Source organism: Stigmatopora argus, chromosome 18 (assembly GCF_051989625.1).
Source record: "Stigmatopora argus isolate UIUO_Sarg chromosome 18, RoL_Sarg_1.0, whole genome shotgun sequence".
Classification (NCBI taxonomy): Eukaryota; Metazoa; Chordata; class Actinopteri; order Syngnathiformes; family Syngnathidae; genus Stigmatopora; species Stigmatopora argus.
The window spans coordinates 6,776,480-6,795,581 of NC_135404.1; the positions used below are offsets into that span (position 1 = coordinate 6,776,480).

Here is a 19,102-nt window from a genome sequence, read left to right on the forward strand (position 1 = left end):
CCCATGAGTTAATAGAATTTCAAGCTTTGATTGCCATTATACAAGTAGAATGAGATTTAAAGCTTCACCATGAAGTGCACAAATAACAACAATGAATAATAAATTAATAATCATCTCAGCCATACCAGTTCATATGGATTGGACATCAATTTTGGTAACTGACAACAAATAAATGAACAAACAAGCTAATTTCTTCACTCCCAGTTAACATTGGACGACACCTATACCTCACCCAGTTAAAGCAAATGAGTTAACTCATTCGCCTCCAAACTGCATTAACACAATTGACGCATTCACTGCCATTCCTCCCAGTTCAAATCTATAGGACGTCATCACATCACAAATGGAGTTACTAACTCCTTCCCTGGCAGCAATGAACACCAAATGAAATATTCGGCAGCCACAATTTGTCCAAAGTGGCAAAAGACGCACGAGACAAACTGGTGGGCTGATTACTTTATTTACATGCTGCAGGATGTGAAAAGCCATCGCCAGTGAACCGCCGGCCGGCAGCCATTGTTTCAAGCGTGTCCCGACCAACCGTGACTTAACAGAAGACAGAAGGCCTTTCTCTCTTGTTTTTTTTGTTGTTTTTTTGCCTAAATTCCCTACATGCTTTACTTACTGGACTACCAAGCATTAAGTGGAAAAGTCGTCATTCAACACCTATTGACCTAACGCACAAATAATCAGAGAGCGAATGAACAAATTCGTTAAATTATCATCGGAATATGATGAAATCACTGAGCAAATAGAAAATGTATGATATAGTAAGAAAAAAGCTGTAAAATATTATAGTTTACAATAATTATTCACATTCAAAGGCTTTACATCTCAAAACATACACAACATGGCCCCTGAACATGACTTCAATCCAAATATGATTCATATATTAGAATTTAAATAACACAGAATGAACTAGAGCCTGAACAATAGCGCTCTAATAACCTTATACAAGAATAAAAATACAAAAACTGTCTCCTAATATCATTGCATTACTTGCTTCAGATTTTTCATAATACATCTGTACATCACAGTTCTCGTCGGGTTATGAGGGCCACGGGTCGAGGGCTCCGTACGCCCGTTTGATTTTGACGAGTTCTCCGCGCTTTTGGAGCGTTTCCTCCGCTTTTTCTAGACGGATACAGCAATTTCATCGCTTAGTATTTGGATCAGATAAGGATATCCTCGCTCGCCGATATTCCGGCCGCACGCCACGCCCGGACTGAGCCGACCGAGGCAAGCGGGACCGCCTTTGAGAAGGAACTGAAGGGATCACATTTTTTCAGACTATAAGTCGCACTTTTTTTCCCGTTACATCGAATGTGAAGAATCCACGGTGCATGTTAGCTGCCATCGATCGCAATAGTCGTCCAATCTGTTTTAACTGGGAGAGGCTGGCGGCCTCCCAGTAGAAAATGGATTGGATGTCTGGTGCCATCAATGACAAGCAATTACTTGATTTTTGCTTATCTCTAGACCCATTAGAACAGATTACCTCCGGTTGAGTGTCTTAAATTGTAATACACCATTGTTACTGTGTTGTCAATGTAAAAACAGTCTGTCATGGACCATTTTTACAACTCAGTGCAGTGCATGTCAGCAATGACATAGTAATCGTTTAACTCATTGATGGCGACAATAGTGCAATCAGAAAAATCTCAGGCCTCAAAATTCAACTTATACTCCAAATTACTTTCCCCCCCTTCTATGTTGCGCCTTTGGCTTTGACTAGTGCGACTTATAGTCCAAAAAACAATATTAATCTGTGTAAAAAAAAAAAAATCAAAAGTCTTAACTCCGTTTCACCTCTACGGTGGGCATTTGAGTAGGCGATTTCCAAACCTGCGATTGCTTCAACAAAACAATCATCGTACATAATATAAAACCCGCTGAGGATTTTCCGGTCAGCAAGTAGGATTTTTCGTATTTCGATAGGATGCGCTGTGGATGATCCATCCCTAAAAAAAAAAATAATAATAATAAAAATAAAAACTGAAGAAAAAAAAAGAATTCACATCACAAAGAAATAGCAAAGTGAACAAAACAGAACAGCCAGTAACATTTGCGATGGTTGCCGATGCAGTCACCAAAATACCCACCTTTTTATAAAACTACCTTAATATCACCAGTGCCCTACAGGAGAGAGAGGAACGAAGAACTGCGCTACACGACTGGCCATGCAGGAAAAAATGTAAGCGATTTTCGGAAGTACGAGCTAGCTAGCTAGTGGCATGTTTAACCGCCTCCTCGGCAAACGGCTTCCGCCCGCTGGGATTCTGATTGGACCGCGATCAGCAAGTACCACTCGGTTTCAGAAAACAAATACTGTGGAAATACACGGGCTTCTTACAAAAATACATTTGAGTTTGGTAAATGCGCGAGACGGAATCAAGTGTACAGCTATATGCACTAGACGAGGAGGCGCTGTCTACACTTTGCACGGAGGACGCGGGTTCGGTTAGACTCTCGGATTCACGTAGATCGATTTTTTTTTTTTGTCTTATGCAGAGCAGGAAGCCAGTCCTCGGATTGAATCGGGTGGAGAATGTACAAAAGAAAGCAGATGTGCTCGGTGGCGAAATTGCAATGGAAGCCTCGCGCGGAGCACAAAGAACAAGCAAAGCAACCCTGAATCCCAAGTTGGAGACCTGGAGACCCCCCTCCCCCCCATGATTCTACTCAGTAAAACAAACGAGGTCTAGATGCCAGCGTCTTGAGTTTGTTTACACTGCGGTGATGAAGGGCACTAAAGAGGGTGTTACTCTGCTCAGTGATTGGCCACGGGAGGATACGGGAGGAGCTCCTATAGGCCGGGGTTTTGGTGTCTTTGATAGATCTTTCGCCACACCTCCTGGATCTTCTTGCACCATCTGTCGGCATTTCCGCTAGGGTCCATCAAATAGTATGTTCGGTTAGGCTGGAATGAAAGCGGGAAACGGAAACACTGGGTCATTAACGCTTTCAAAATGCCGGCCCGACCGACGTGCCATTTTGAGAGGCACACAAAAGTAAACCAAGTACTTCTACCTCGTTTCCCGCAAAAAAATGTAATTTCTTTAGTCCTAAATGAAAGATAGAGAGCTACAAAAGTTGGATAATACTGATTTTACTTCTTAATAATGCCCATGTGTTTTGTGGTAGCTGTCAATCAAACCGCTGGGCAAAAATGTCCACCGACTGGGAATGACTTCTTTTTAGAAGCTAATGATAGCAACAGTGCATTTTAAATTGTGTGAAAATATACTGACATTTTGAGAGGCACGCAAAAGTAAACCATTTGCTTCTACCTAGTTTCCCACAAAAATGTCATTTCTGCAGTCCTGAATAAAAGATCGAGAGCTACCAAAGTCAGATAATACTGATTTTCCTTCTCAATAATACCAATGTGTTTTGTGGTAACTGTCAATCAAACCGCTGGTCAAAAAGGTCCACCGACTGGGAATTCATCCTCCTTCTTTTTAGAAGCTAATGATAGCAACAGAGCATGTTAAATTGTGTAAAAATATACCGACAGCCCCGAGCTAGCGTTACGGATGATACCGACCGGTATTGGGTGTCGTGAGAATTCGTAATGGGATGTTTTAGTTGTGCGTACCGTGTGAACAAAGAAGGTTTTGAAGTTCTTGGCCTCAGGGCGTAATTCTAGCGACCAAGGGATTTCTCCTTTCAGGACCTTGTTGACAGGATCCACATAGTACAGGTGTGGTCCTTCAGTGAGGAGCAGCTGTCTCCGTCGGGCAAACAGACCCTGCAATGGAACACGTTAAATCACCGTGCTGGGAAAAGCAACCATTTTTAGGTGTTCTTACCTTTCGTTTGTCCACTGGACCCATTTTTAAAATCAGGTTGTTTTCCACAAATTGGTGCCTGTTTAACGAGTAAAATGAGTAAAAGCAGATACTAGCCTTGGTTGGCGTTGCGAAACGGGATAGCGGGGAGGCTTACCACGGATTTCCAGAGGTCTGTTTATTCAGCAGCAGGAGCTTCTCCTCGTCGGTGAACAGCAAGTCCAGTTCGAAAGAGTTATTGTCCAGATCGTGGATGTACTGCTCGATGTTGCTGCTGGACCGTTGCGGCGGCGTAGACTCGTGCGGCGACAGGGAGTGTGACGAGCTGGACTGGGCCACCTGCATGTTGCTGAACTGGCTCAGGAGGTCGTCGTACTGCGTGGACCAATTAGGGGCTTAGCTTTTTTTTGTTTTACACACAACGCTTAAAGAAGAATTAGGGCTGCCACGATTAATGGATTATGAAATGAGTTGGCTTGATTTAAACATTCAGAGTCCCGACTTTTCTGAGCGCATTAGTCGAAAAATTATTTGTGCTCGGTGGACTCGCAAAAATAATTGTTTGTGGCAGCCCCAATGAAACAACTATGAAGAAGAATGGGCTTAATCCTACATTTCCGTAGCAGTCCTCGTCATCCTCCGACATGGCGGGAAGGTAAGGGGTGAGTTTTGGGGGTGTCTGAATGTGCAGGTCGCTCCACGATATGTTATCGAAGAAGGGGTGTTGTTTCAAAGGATTGTAGCCACCCATTTCTTCACACCCAATTCGATTTGAGGGGTCCAGTGACTGTAACAGAAAAATTCAGATGAGAGTTGCACTTCAAACTTCGGCTTGGTTACGTTAAAAAATACTTTTTCACCAAAACCAATGAACACTAATGGCGGAGCTCTTATTAACAGAAATTAATAAAAGTACAGAGTCTGCCATATGGACAACAGATGTCCAATCCATTTGAATTGGGAGGTTTATAATTGGATGAGCCAATACACTCAAACCAAAATCAGTAAATCCACACCAAAATTATGATGTTTATCCCCGTCAATGGCAGCCAGTGTGTTAAAGAGCGTCATATATCATAACTTACCAAAAGCAGTTTGACAAGATCCTTGGCTCTGGGGAAGAATTTCTCCGGGAATTCATACTCCAGCTTTATTATCTTCTGGAATATTAAGTACTCATTTCTGTGGGGGTAAAAAATCAAATGAAAATTCAAAAATAAAATAAAATTAAAACCAACAATGCCAACAAAAGAACCAGTGTACTTACCCAGCTCTGAATGGTGGTAAACCAGCCACCAATTGGTAGATAATACACCCTAATGCCCAAAGGTCAGAGCTGAAAAAACAGGAGAATGAGGCAAAATACATATTATTGTAATATAATTAATAGACAACAATTAAATGAAGGTCACCTTTTGCAGGCTGATTTCTCTGTTAACAACTCTGGAGAAACATACTGTGCTGTTCCCACAAATGAGTTAGCTCTCGCTGTGGAAAAAGGAATAAAAAGGAAACTTTTATGACAAAAAATAGTACCGCATCATCTGGACAATAAGACAAATATTGGCTTTCACTTTAAACACTGCATTTTTCTTAGCGAAAAAGCTCATTTAACGATTTTGGCAGGCTAACTAGCTCCTTATTTTCGGTCATTCATTTTGGTTAGCGTATGATTGTGCTAGCATCATTGATGTTACGAGAAGACCCATGGTATCAGGACTTATAAATGATATAAATTTAATCACGCTTAGTTTGAAAAAGTTTAGGATAGTTTGCTACAATAAAGCTAGCACGCTGTTAGCTAAAATTGGGGATTTAATGGCAAAAGGCCTCATTTGATGCTTTTATGCCAGTAAGGAAATCAGTTAAGGCTAGCCATGAGTACTCTGAGATCTACTTTGCAATGAAGAAATTGCTATGCTAGCACACTACTATCTGAGTTTGTTAGGTACTGGAAAATAGTATTTTTGTGGCAGGCACCATTTGATGCCTGATGCCATTATAGAAGAGCAATAGCGCTCTGACATCCACAATGTGCTACGAACCAGCTACAATGCTAATGGTGACAGACGTTAGCCTCAATTTTGCCTCCCTGAAAGCTAAAAAGTCAAAGTTAAGTGGATTTTATCTTGCTGTTTTCTGTAAATTTTGTATCTTAAGATTTTTGATTTTTGTCTCGCATTGTTCTTAAATTTAATTTAATTTGGATGCTATGGTTTACAGACCCAAATTTACGCTAATGTACCTTGCTTGCTGTCCGATGACAACTGTTTCGCCGTCCCGAAATCTGTAATCTGGATGTGCATCTCTTCGCTCAAAAGAATATTCTCTGGTTTCAGATCTCTGAAATAAAGCAAGCTTGGTTAAAACTCCAATAACAACGTAAAGAAAGGAGAAAAAAAACGACTTACCTATGGATAATTCCCTTATTGTGCAAATATTCTAGAGCGCTAACAATTTCCGCCGAATAGAATCTAGTGCAGGTCTCATCAAAGGACCCGATTTTACGAATGTATTTTAGGAGTTCCCCATTTTTTGCGTAGCTGAGACCAAAATCTGATATGAACGTGTTAAGGAAGAAAATTATTAACGATAAAATTGCACAGTCATGGCCACCCTGACAGGATACACAACTTCTCGTCGTCTTGAAATGTGAAGAAGAGTTTGACGAAGAACGGGTGCTCGAGATTGGACATCAAATCCCTTTCTCGTTTCACATACTGGGCTTTGTTCTGCTTCATGATGTGCCGCTTCTCTAATATTTTAACTGAAAAACACAAAGACAATCCACCACACTTGAGCTTTGAGTCATTTGCTAAATTTTACCCACATTTGGTGCTTTAACTTACTTGCATATTCTTTGCCAGTTACCTGCTCTCTTGCCAGGACAACCTTGAAGAGGGAGAAAAAAAAATGGAGATCATTCATTCGAGAATGCTAATCGGAGGAATGCTCATGTGTAGCGACAACAGCCCAGTAATAAATGACCTAAAATGAAGGAGGAATGCGTTATATATATAAGTTACAGGTGTCATACTTGGGGCACAGTGGCCAGGTATGACCAGCCAAATAGTTTTTAATTTCAGAAAGAAGTTGAGAAAAATACAAAATTAAAAATTAAAAAATATTTCCTTAATGAAATATAAACATAAAAATAAAATTTCTGCAATCCTCAATAAACGACTACTATTATTACTACTTAAAAAAATTTGTCTGTAGTTGTTTAAGATCAAGGACTACAAAGGTCGCTCCTGAAAGAAACAAAATGAGAAAAATATTAATATAATAATTTCCTTAATGAAATAAAAACATGGAAATAAAAAAATAATAATAAATACAATTCCTACAATCCTCAATAAAAGACTATTATTACTACTTTACTCTAAAAAATAATTGTTTTATTTTATATATATAAATATTTTAAATTAACACAAAATATTAAATGTAAAGAAAACATATGTTTTCTCTTTTTTTTTTTTAAATAAAGAAACAACTAAAAATATTTGTTATTCATTAAATGCCTGTCATGGACAACAACAGATGTCCAATTATTTTTTTAAAAACTGGTAGGACTGGCTTTGATTGATGCCAATGACAGTGCTAGACGTCCAATCCATTTTGACAGTCAAAATGGATTGGACGTCTAGCACCGTCATTGGCAGCCAATGAATTGACAGGCAAAAAAAAATATTTAAAAAAATAAAAACATCATTTTTTGGTGGTCCATGTCAAATATGATTTTTTATGTATACCGTCGAGAAGGAGCCCTCTCCCAGGATTTTTCCGAACTTGAAGTCCTCTGGTTTCTTCTTGCGAGGCTGAGGTGCCTGCGCCACCTTCTGGGCGCGGAAGCTGGAGCCCTGGCCGCCGGCGGGCGTTCCCACAGCGCGGGGCTCCGAGGGCGAGCCCTCCATGCCGGGACAGTGGCTGCTGCTCAAGTCGGGGTGGTTCCTTACCATTGATGGATGCGAGCGGGAACAAATAACAACGCTGGGCTGAATGGGCACGACATCATACTGGAAACAGAGACGAGAACAACACTTGTCAGTGGAATACCAACTCTACACAGTGGTACCTTGAAATTTATGACCACGGTAGATTGGACTTTGCTGAGCAATAACCCACAGTCATTTTCTTTGGAAAATAATTCTGACTCAAGTCATACCTAGGGGCAATTTAAAGTCTTCGACCAAACCTGTGCTTCATGTTTTTGTGATGTGGGAGAGCCCAGAGAAAACCCACACAAGCCCAGGGACAACAAGCAAACTCCACACAGGAAGGTCCGGATCTGGGCTCGAAACTCTCCTTTTTCCGAACTGTTTGTAAACACTTGTCCACCGGGGCGCTTATTTAAATTTAAGTGTATGGTATTTCTTTTTTTCTTTTTTAAAGCAGCAAAATTACTCATTTTTGGCAGCTGCTCGATTTATGAGTAGCAATGCCGGTCACAGGATGAATGAAACTCCCAAGTACTGCAGTTAACACAATTTAAAGTGAGGCCATTTGAGGGGCAAAGTCTATAAAAAGATAAGGACGTAACCACAAGAGGAAATCCTTCTGAGCTGTCTAAACTTCCCCGTTTCAACTTTTTGAAAAGTTCAACGTGAGCCCCTGTATACAAATAGTACAAGAAAAGACACAACCCTAATTCTGAAGTAGACTTTCAAAATTTACAGGACCTGCAGTGAGTCAAGTAGTGTCAGTAATAGTTGTTTTTCACAGAGGATAAAGAATACACGCCTACTTGTGCTGTTTCAGAGTAGAACTATCCATTGTTAATAGGTTCTCCCACAACGCAGACACTATTTGTTAGCCTGTCATTGTCCTTTTCTCTTATATGCTCATTTCGATTGAAAACATCAACAGGAAGTGGCTTTTAAAACATTTAGACCTTCTACTTCCTGTATTTTAATGTTGTGATGACGGCTTTTGGAGAGTAGCCAAGCATTTTATGTTGTTTGTTCGTTCACGGGGCATAAAGTTTGAGGACCAAACCCAGCCTTGGTCATTATTTCACACCTCGAGACAACAAACAGGGAGGTTGTAAATTCCAGGGCGTCGTTTGGTGCTTGCAAGGACAATAACACACGCATCGCCGTTTACAACTCGCGTTACGTTTCCTTTTATCTCCTTCACAACCAAGGTGTGGCCGTTTAGCCGCTTTTCATCCACAAAGACGGACCAAACAGAACCACCATTCTTTGACTAACTTCCCACTGGTCCACCGTTTATGTTGGCACATTATTTCCAGATATCAATAACCCACGTATGGACTAAATCCGGCTGCATTGGGGCCTGTGTGAACTTTCTCGGGCTACCTTGACAAGCCGCACTTAAGTGTGTTTCAAATATACAAATGACCCCAAAAGCAGTTTTCTGAAGTACATTTTTTTTGAACATTTCTTCTATTAATCTTCTTGTCAAGTGGGACTTAACGAGCACAACAGCACCATGACAGCCAGAGTTAACATTGAAAGCGCCAAGCCGCTTAGCTTAGCGTTAGCTAAAGCAAAGCAGACGGAGTGAAACTGTACAATTTTCCTCAACTTGTTGTTTAGTGTATTTTAACAAAAACACTAGGGTGACGCACGCCTATATGTTGAATGACGTGGTCATACAGGGACGAATGTCAGTCAATTTCGGTGAGCTAGTCGGGCTATATTAGCTGTGCGGTGTTCGGTGCTAGCTTCGCCGCTAGCTAGCCGCCGCTCTTCCGACGAAGGCCCGAGTGAACTATTTGTTGTCAAACAAGCGCCACACGGCACATTTGCCCCGCCGGCTTCGTCGTATGCTCAGTGTGGAAGTGGCGAAACTCACCAGCTGACTTGTAGCTCTTGCCATGGGAGTTTTCCGCGAGTATTTATTTGGAATAAAATAATTAGAGATGCTCCGGTAATGGCTGCCTCTTCGCCTTCATTTTCGAGCTGTGACGTCGTTCCACAACAATGTTACCGCAGGACAGCAGAGTCCTGCTGTGTCCGCCCCCTCGCCACATTTACAGTAAAAAAAAACTCAACTTTTTTAAACTGGAAAAGATCTGTCAGACGAGAGAAAATATAGTTTCAAACGATATTTAGAACATTACATGGTTAACACAAGTCTTTTTAATGCCACTGCCAGGTAGTCGGTACGAGATGCAGCGTTCACTGACCACTATTTCCAATTAAAAAACCCAGGTGACGCTGTGGGAAAAGTGAGAATCCCCCCACGTTGAACTGTGTAAAAGCCCCCCAACCCCAAATAACTTAGTTGAAAACTGCAACAAAAATACATTGTCAAACATACCAAAGTAGCTTTAACCGTTAAGTAATAAAATTATACTACCAATGAACAATTCTCATGTTGAAAACTTAATAAAACTTAACATAAAACAAATTATAAACTTTTTGATGCAATAGTCACAACATGAAATTGAACACCTTCAAATCAGAATTTTAATTTTAATAATGAACTTTTGAGGCAAATAAATGGCCGTTTGGTACCAAATAAATGCAAAAAAACATTTCTGCAAATAAAGGGGAGACATAATCCCCCAAATTTGACTCGCATAAGATGTTCAGTAAACTACTAGCAAAAATGCTATATTAGCTGAAGACAACAGTTACAAATACACCTTACGAACATGACATTTAATAGTTTAGTTTTTTTTTTAAATCTAAAAGCTTATGAATTTGAAAATATTCTTAATCACTCATAGCCTAGAACACAAACAAAAATTATTGGAAGCACAGTATTTGGAATTTGTGACTTTTCATCAAAAAATAGTTTAAATATTTTAAGAACCTACAAATGAGCCAAAATGGCCTTTTAGCAGGTCAAATTTGAACATTTGCAGTTGTTAAATGTATCAAACTTAAACTTAAATGTGCATCAAACTGAAATTTTAATGTGACGACTTTGCTTCAGCCACTTCCTCTTCAACATCGGAGACATTTTCTGACTCATTATTTTTTTCATCTGTTGATTCATCATTCTCGCACTCTGACGCATCAGTGTCCTCGCTGGAATCCTCTTCCTCAGGTTCCCTGAATACAAATACAAAAATAAAAACAGAGCACAAAACCGCCCTACTAAAATGTACCGATTCTTTACCAAAATTACGTAGTACTTGATTTTAATGATGACGAGTTATCAATCCAATTATAATTCACTCATTGTGGATTATTTGCAACAGTCTGTCCTGAACCAAATGCACGATTCTCACCAATGACGTCTGTTGAGATTGATGTGTTCCACTCCCGAGTTGACGTCGAATGGATCTTCAAAAAAGACATTAGAGTAAAAACTAAAATATATTCACTGTGACTATGCTCAGATTCTACCACTCTCCAAAATTCAAAAATAAATGACCTTTCTTCCATGTTTACCTATTTCCTCTTCTTCTGGTTTAGAAGTTAGATATTCCTTTTCTACAGCAAGTAGCTCTTCCTCTGATTGACATGCAGCATAACTCTTCAGCAGAACTTTATTGAGTTCCAGGAACACAGTCCCCCACTTAAATTTCTCCAAAAGCAGCACGGCTAGTTCCTCAAAACCTGATGATAATCAACACAGGGTGAGTGTCATGCCAGTTGCACTTAACATAAAACAACAACAAAAATCGTACGCTGGCTTTACCAACAATACAAAAAGTAGCAGCAAAGGCCTCGACGCAAGATAATTTGCACGGCTTCCCGTAGTTGACCGGGTTTGCGGCGACGAGGTAAGGTAGCAACCGTGGATGACTTCCGACCATCTTATTGAAGGGGGTCTCCTCAAGTTTGGCCCAGGAGCAATCGATTACTGCCAGTCCTTGCTGGGCTACAATCTCCCTGCAAATGACGAGACACGAACATTTAGAACAGGCATGTCAAACTCATCTTCGTCACGGGCTATATGGTACTTATGTCCTTCATTAACTGACAATTGACTGATTATCAAATGAGCTATTTTGAAAGCTAATTCATCGTTTAGAAACATTGTCGACCTAAAAAATGCCAGCCCCCCAGTCCAAATAGATTCGGCATCTCTCGTCGTCAAGGGCACCGAAACATGATTTTTTAAGACAGCCATTCCTGTTGAAATGCATTTTGTCTACTGCTGTAAATAAGTTAAACATTGAGATTCTCTGCTTTATCTCTTAATTTAAAAAAATCTAATATCAAAAAAATGTAAGGTATCTGATTTTTGTTTGCTGACTTAAAAAAACTGAAAAAAATGTCCATCTTTATTTTCCTTTTTTTTTTAAATGTACTTTTTAAACACAAAAAAATAAAACGGTATTAAGGAGCAAATACTGTCTTTTTTCTTTGCCTGATTTTCCAAATCATTTTGTTAGGGCTACAATTGAAAATACCATCTTATCTTTTTTTTAATTCCAATTTTACTAAAAATACAAAAGGAGTGATAGATAGTGAAGAATATGATATATTTTACTCATTCATTTTAGTTTAGCTGTTTCATAACAATAGAAATCTTTTATTTGTAATTTAAAAAAATATTTACCTTTATATTTCACCTGTATAGTTATCTACATTTAAATTTAATATTTAAAGTTTATTTTTCAATTAATGAAAGACAAAAATATTTTCTTATTAAACTTTAACTGTAACCCAATAAATATAGAATTTCTGCACCTGTCATTAGCAACAAAATTTTCATTGGAATTTAATTTTTAAAAAAGTCAATGCACACAATCGGCTTCCACGCATCACAAAAAAATAATCGATCTGACCCTTATGCTTTGATTTTGACACCTGTGGTCGAATATGTTCAGTTTCCAATATCACAGATTACCAAAATTTCTCTGTTGGGTCATTTGATAGAATGTCCCCCCAAATAAAGTCATACCTGTCAGCTGGCGTCACATACTTTGTCCCCATAGGACTCAAAATGAGTCCATTAAACCTCTGATTTAGGCGGAGGTTGCGCACGAAACCCTTGCGTACAAGTTTTCGGCCTGTGCAACGTTTGGGGTCACAATGGGCCAAATCCCACATGGCAAGGGGGCAAGGAAACTTCATTTGAGGGGTCTCTGCTCCTCCATCATCTTTGAGAAGACTTGCTGTCCCCAAAAAACAGAATAACAAGATTTCTCATCATTTTGGTGTACATTCTTCAGACAGTAAGCACAAACAATTAGTGAACATGACAGAAGAATACAAGTACATATATTTGCCTTCAAATGCTGAGTGCATTTCTTCTGTAAAAGCCTCTAATGTTTTCCCCTTCACTTTGTGTCGTTTGTCTTTTCCCTTGTTGTCATGGCGGACAAACTTGCCTTGTTTCTTCCGTCCCATTTTGTACACCAAAAAACTAGTTTGAAAATGTGTTTTTAGTTAAAAGTTCGAATGTAGCCAAGTGTCAAACCAGCAACACATGCTTTCTATTGGTTAGCAAGCATTAACGTCTATAGAAAATAAATGACGACCAAGCTACGGCTTTATGTGTCGTGTATTGGAAATAAAAACCCAAATTATTTCGCCGTTCGAAAAATAAAAACAAAAGTGTAATTCTGTTGTTTTAGCTTCGAATATTAAATTGCGACGTGCTTCCTCCGAACTATACTGGTCATGCGCAGTAGAAACAGCAACACACGATAGCTAGCAAGCATTAGCATGTATATAAAAACATTTACAAATGAGAATATTGAGCTTCCATTATGGGTGTAACGCGTCGTAATTCAAATAGAACTCGTATCGCCGTTTTTTCAAAAGGTAGAAAATTGTTATTAAGCGTTATTTTAGCTCCTAAAATAAAATGACGTATTATCCAAGGAGCGCATGCGCAAGAGTTGTTTCTGCCACGTGACCCGGAAGACAATTACAATTTCATGAAAAGTGAACCACAGATGTTTTCGAAAATATCGTATAACTACTTCAATCAAACATGTACTGTTTTTTTAATTTTCTATATCACTTAGTACTCGTCATTATGGTATGCTTTTCTATTTTCGGTAAGTAATCGAAGTGTTATTTTACGAAGGTGTCAACTAAGAGGAGCCACTAACCAACCATGTTGATTGACTTGGTCTTTTGACATCATTTTCCGTAGTAAATCATGGATTCGCCGGTAAAATGAAGATAGTCGAGGCACCGAATACATTTGGGTTTGTCAATTTACCCATTGAAATTAATTTAAATACATGTAGTGGTTAGAGTTCAATTTTTAATGTTTTATCCTAAGGATAAACAACAATTTGCTGGCTCAGGGAAGCAGACTTCAACCTAAAGCTATTGCATCGCCAGTCTCTGGTAAGTTTTATGTCATTTCAAGATTAAATATAATACAATTTTGGCAAAAATTAACATTTGTCATTTTCACAAGGGCCTGCTCACCTTGCCCGTTTGGCTGGAAGGTGTTTCAGCCTTACAGAGTCATTGTAAGTATACATATATATTTGTTGTAATTTGAATGTGATTGTTGATTGAAATGACATTGACCAATTCAAAATGTATATATATTTTTTAGGTATAGATATGAGTTGTGTCCATTTCACAACATCACCCAGCATGAGCAGTCATTTCGGTGGAATGCTTACAGTGGAATTCTGGGGTAAAGAAGCGTATAGCTACCATTTTGGATGTTCTTCAAACTAAATATCTTTTCTTTCAGGATCTGGCATGAATGGGAAATAGCAAACAATTCTTTCACAGGCATGTGGATGAGAGATGGAGACACCTGTGGCACGAGAAACAGACAAGCAAAGGTAAGTAGTAGTTATGTCCTGGTTAAGTTGGCAATGTTGGGCTTGTCTTTAGCTTTGTTTTTTTTTATATTTTATTTTTTTTCCAGGTGATTTTCACCTGCAGCAGCCAAAGCAAGCTCGCTCAAGTCTCGGAGCCGAGCACTTGCATGTACTCGGTTACATTTGAAACACCCCTTGTTTGCCACCCTCATTCTCTTTTAGGTGGGAAGACTTGCTTTCCTCATTTAAATTGAATTCATTTAGGATTTAAGATGTCAAATGCATTTTTAAATTGTTCTTTTGTGCAATCCTTTCACTAAAATTGCTTTTAGCCAAGTAGCGCTAGTTAAGAAAAGCAGTCAAATTTCAGTATTTTTTAACCAGTGTCTTTTGCACATCTGAAATGGAATATTCTATAATATTCTAACGATTTTACCTTTTTCTCAAGTGTACCCATCACTAAACGAGAAGCTACAAAAAGATTGGGATGACGCAGAGCAGGCTCGCTACGAAGGTCTTATCACTGAGCAGGTAAGTTGCTCCTGTCCATGTTTAGCTAACTTTGTCTTTAACAAACAAAATCTGAATGATGCCTATGTTCTTGACAGGGATATAATAATCTTCTCAGGGACGTCTTTGAAGATGGCGGCTTCCTGAAGAGTCAAAAAGTGAAGCAGACTGTCTCCAAAGTTCAAGTGGAAACAGAAGTGCACGATTCTTTACAGAAATGTAACGAAGATGTCCGAAACCAGCGAGAAGAGATTGCGAGATTAAAAGAACTGCTCACACTTCATAACATTCCTATTGGAACAAAACCAGGTTAAAACCTTATTTAAAATCACCGTACAGTTTGTGACAGTGTGTTTTATACGTTTTGCTATGTTACAGATGGGACAAAAGGTGGCGAAACACCAACGGTGACGCAACATTTACGTGGGGATGTTGGACTTTTTGAGTTATCGGACCAGAATTGAAAGGACTTTTTTGTTTAAACCAGAGAATTCACATTTTTGTACAAATTGTGTGACTGTGAAGCAAAATAATTTAAGAATACAAGTTACATTTTTCTAATGTGCATTTGAAGAATTTTGATAAGTAAATATGAGATTTAAAAAAATGAACAAGTTGTAACTGAGATGTGTTCAAGAGGGATGTACATATTTTAAAATGTCTGCAATGTTGTGGGAAATTTTTTTTGTATATTTATCAAATACATACTGTGAAAAACACTACTTTTAGAGTCAAAAGTTATTTAAAGTTGTAAAATTGTATGCTTAAAAAACATTTGTGTGACCTGGATCAGGATTCAAGTGTGTTAATTAACTCACTGCCATTGACAGTAAAATAAATCTAATAAAGTGTTTCCCAACCTTTTTTGCCGCGGCACACTAGTGTACCGTTTGAGATGCTCAGGTGTGCTGCGGGAAATTACAAGTCATACATTGTAATGTTTTCAGAGAAAAATCTTATTAGGAGAATAAAATGCAACTTAAAAGATTCAATTGGTAATACAAAGAGATTAAAATCATTTTGTTGCTTATGTTCTGTAACAAGAATTTCAGTAATATTGGTAGTCATAAAATTATGAGATTGAAAACATTGTGTTTTTTCACTACTTGAACCGGAGAGAGAAGGCAGCCAATGAGTAACAATCCATCATGGAGTATGTTTTCTTTTTTAATTTTGCAGCGTGGCACACATTAGTAGTAGACGGTAATACTTAAAACGACATTGACGATGATAATCGTCCAATTCGTTTTGACTTGGGAGGGCTTGCAGCGCTTATTTGCTGCCAGTGTCTCCCAGCCTATTGCTGTCAATGGTAGTGAATGAGATTACCATCTTTTCAAAGTTGCCAAGAGCAAAAAAAATAAAAATAACCCAGGAACGGTCAAATTTCCATGGTTAGTTACTACAAACCGGTGATGGGCAAAAAAAATCAAGCCCGTGCCTGCCTTTAGGAGTACATCTGTATGACATCTTTTGCTCGTTGCGCACTCTTCTGGGCATCTCCATCCTCAGGCGCTTTACCAGCTTCTTGGACCACAGCCATCGACTTTTTTAAGGTGGTCTCTCGGGCATTTCCGCGGAGTCCCTTCAAATACTGCAGTAGTTGGGAGAACTTCTCGTCGGGAATCTGAAAGCCATTTGGAACGTGAGTGTGGATGAAGTCAAGTCGCTAGTGAGATGAATTTACCTGTTTCAAATCAAACATGTTTTTCAACAACCACGTCTGCCGGGTCTTCTGGAACTTCCACGCCGCTCGATCGTTAACCCAGCTGCGAAAAACACAAATGCAATTCTTGATTTCGTGTTGGAGTTGGGCTGTCACAGACGAGTATTTCTTTTACTTAAGAAAAAAAAATAACTATGAAAAAATAGGAAACCATTTCACTTTTTTAAATTTAATTTGACTTTTTAAATGAAAGTCAACTATGAACAACTCGTGCGATCACTGATTATCACAACGGTGCTTTTACCTTGTGAGGTAATCCAAAGCCTTCTGTGCCGCGTTGGGGTCGGCGATTTTTTTGATTTTGGGTGAGGGCTTTACTGCTTCTTTTGGACTCTTCTTGTCACTCTTCTTCACAATCTTCTTCTCAGTCTTCTTCTCAATCTTCTTCTCAATCTTCTTCTCAGGCTTCTTCTCAGGCTTCTTCTCAATATTCTTCTCAGGCTTCTTCTCAGTCTTCTTCTCAATCTTCTCAGTCTTCTCTATCTTCTTCGCTTTCTCCTTCGGGGTCGGTTTGTCATTACCCTTGGTTGGTTTGGAAACCTGCCACAAGAGGGGGAAAAAGACTCAAATATTGTAGTGTACATCTAGAAGTAATGAGAACAACAAAATACATTTTCTGTTCTTGAACGTATTGATACTCAAACTGCCCCGAATATGATATCTACTTGCAACAGTCGTGATACTAAGTTATTATGAATGAAGCATACCGCAATATTTTTTGTTGTCTCGTTTTTGTCTGTCTCCTTTCGTTTGCGTTTCTTGCTTTTGACTTTTAGATCCCCCTCAGCTGGGATCTTTGCAATTTGAACTGGAGCTTCCTGAGCAAAAGGAAAAAAAAGAAAAACTGCCACTGAAAAATATAAAATTAAATTTGGGTTCTATTAAAACAAGATCAGATAGTATGATTAAATATTATTCAAGTTTTTAGATCTATTAATACAAGATCAGATTTACAATTCTTTAGGCTCATTGATGACGGCAAAAAGAGAGCTAGGTAATATTAAAATTAAAAAAAAATGTTAATTGCAGGCATAACATTTTATTATTTTCCAAACGTATAAAGAGAGCAATCTAATTCCTGAGCAACAACAATAAAACTGGATGTCAATAAAATAAAACAAGATCAGATAGTACACGTTTTTGGCAGTGGCTCCTTAGCCGGTAACCGGTCAATTAGTCCCAGGGGCTATTTAACCGGTAACCGGTCAAATAGCCTATATGGCCCCATATGGCTATTTAGCCGGTAAGAATTCAGTGTGGGGTAAATAGCAAGAAACTATGGCTACGGAGCCACTGCCTAAATAATAGTCATTAAAACCCTATTCACCTAATGTTAAAATCTATCAATTGGCAATAACACATCAAATTTCAATAAGATTGGTTGAATGGTTTAGAAAATGATAATCCCCTATTCACTCAATGTTAAATAATAGATTACCGGCTAAATAGCCCCTGGGACTATTTGAACGGTTACTGGCTAAGGAGCCACTGCCCAAGATTTTAATGTAGCAGGTGAGATTATGGAATAACCTATTAAAAATTCATTTTAAATGAAGTGTACCTCCATTTTCTTGGTTTTCTCCATTTGTTTTGTTGATTTTTTCTTTTTGTGCTTCGTCTACTGCAAGGCTGATGTCTGGAATTCGAACTGGACTTTCCTGGGTGAGGAAGAAAAAAATGGCCCGTCAGTGCTTCGAAGAACAGTCAAAATAAATAATGTTCCAAACAAATAAACTATATTTTCCCCGAAAGAAATGTCTAATAGCCTCCAACTCAATTTTCTTTCTTCTTGCGTTATTTGGCTTTTTCCGTACAAATGTTATCGTCACATGCTGGGATTTCTTCCTCTTCGAGGACGTGGTGTAATCTGTCGTCGGCCATTTTAAAATTCAAGTCGTGCAAAGAACACTAAAGTAAAGAACGGCTAAAAAATAATTGTTAGCAATCTTTTAGGATTCTAGAGACAGTGACAACCACATGGAAATTTTACGGTGCGAATATAATAAAAGATGGCGACATGGCACCACTTTTGTTCCTTAACGCATTTGAAATGTGTTTTGGCAAAATAGTTAACTTTATAATGTAGTACCAACAGAAGCACGACGACGTGCAAACTTAAATGACGGTAAAATGCTGTAGGTTTATCAATGTTAATTAAGACATATAAACACATTTTACTTACAGTACGACGAACGGAAAATGAACGCACGCTACACGCGGACTAGCATGCGGCACAACCAGGATATGACGTGGTTTGACGCAAATCTTATTGGATGAAATTATTTCTGTGATTGGTCAACAACTGAGACGTAACTTGGTAAAGTAATTTGAGACCGATTACTATTAAATATAACAAAATAACTTTTTGTGATAATTGCGTCTAGGTATAAAAGATGAACATTAAAATAA

The 19,102-nt window shown here is 38.7% G+C and overlaps 4 protein-coding genes across 5 annotated transcripts; 1 reads left to right on the top strand and 3 right to left on the bottom strand.

Annotated features, from left to right (window-relative positions):
* Positions 1-441: 441 nt before the first annotated feature.
* Positions 442-9,890, bottom strand: pdpk1b (3-phosphoinositide dependent protein kinase 1b). Its single transcript, XM_077625332.1, has 14 exons — positions 9,609-9,890; positions 7,544-7,807; positions 6,641-6,683; positions 6,421-6,558; positions 6,203-6,347; positions 6,037-6,134; positions 5,204-5,279; positions 5,059-5,127; positions 4,877-4,973; positions 4,405-4,578; positions 3,949-4,166; positions 3,813-3,870; positions 3,599-3,751; positions 442-2,920 (listed from the first exon to the last, which is right to left on the bottom strand). The coding sequence occupies exons 1-14, from the start codon at positions 9,630-9,632 to the stop codon at positions 2,807-2,809; spliced, it is 1,671 nt and encodes a 556-aa protein (XP_077481458.1). The 5' UTR covers positions 9,633-9,890; the 3' UTR covers positions 442-2,806.
* A 312-nt stretch (positions 9,891-10,202) lies between these two features.
* tsr3 (TSR3 ribosome maturation factor) lies at positions 10,203-13,542 on the bottom strand. Its single transcript, XM_077625334.1, has 6 exons — positions 12,949-13,542; positions 12,621-12,834; positions 11,409-11,602; positions 11,159-11,326; positions 10,996-11,050; positions 10,203-10,816 (listed from the first exon to the last, which is right to left on the bottom strand). The coding sequence occupies exons 1-6, from the start codon at positions 13,067-13,069 to the stop codon at positions 10,675-10,677; spliced, it is 894 nt and encodes a 297-aa protein (XP_077481460.1). The 5' UTR covers positions 13,070-13,542; the 3' UTR covers positions 10,203-10,674.
* A 10-nt stretch (positions 13,543-13,552) lies between these two features.
* On the top strand, positions 13,553-15,689 carry gnptg (N-acetylglucosamine-1-phosphate transferase subunit gamma). Its single transcript, XM_077625333.1, has 10 exons — positions 13,553-13,725; positions 13,824-13,878; positions 13,956-14,023; positions 14,097-14,151; positions 14,241-14,324; positions 14,385-14,478; positions 14,565-14,679; positions 14,906-14,988; positions 15,066-15,276; positions 15,346-15,689. The coding sequence occupies exons 1-10, from the start codon at positions 13,659-13,661 to the stop codon at positions 15,429-15,431; spliced, it is 918 nt and encodes a 305-aa protein (XP_077481459.1). The 5' UTR covers positions 13,553-13,658; the 3' UTR covers positions 15,432-15,689.
* Positions 15,690-16,116: 427 nt separating this feature from the next.
* On the bottom strand, positions 16,117-18,978 carry chlsn (cholesin). Of its 2 annotated transcripts, XM_077625335.1 has the most exons (6): positions 18,876-18,978; positions 18,255-18,351; positions 17,401-17,511; positions 16,938-17,233; positions 16,655-16,736; positions 16,117-16,594 (listed from the first exon to the last, which is right to left on the bottom strand). In XM_077625335.1, exons 2-6 carry the CDS (start codon positions 18,276-18,278, stop codon positions 16,415-16,417), a joined length of 693 nt encoding a protein of 230 aa, XP_077481461.1. In that variant the 5' UTR covers positions 18,279-18,351; positions 18,876-18,978; the 3' UTR covers positions 16,117-16,414. The 2 variants fall into 2 exon arrangements, with proteins under 2 accessions (XP_077481461.1, XP_077481462.1); XM_077625336.1 differs by lacking the exon at positions 17,401-17,511.
* Between the last annotated feature and the right edge of the window lie 124 nt (positions 18,979-19,102).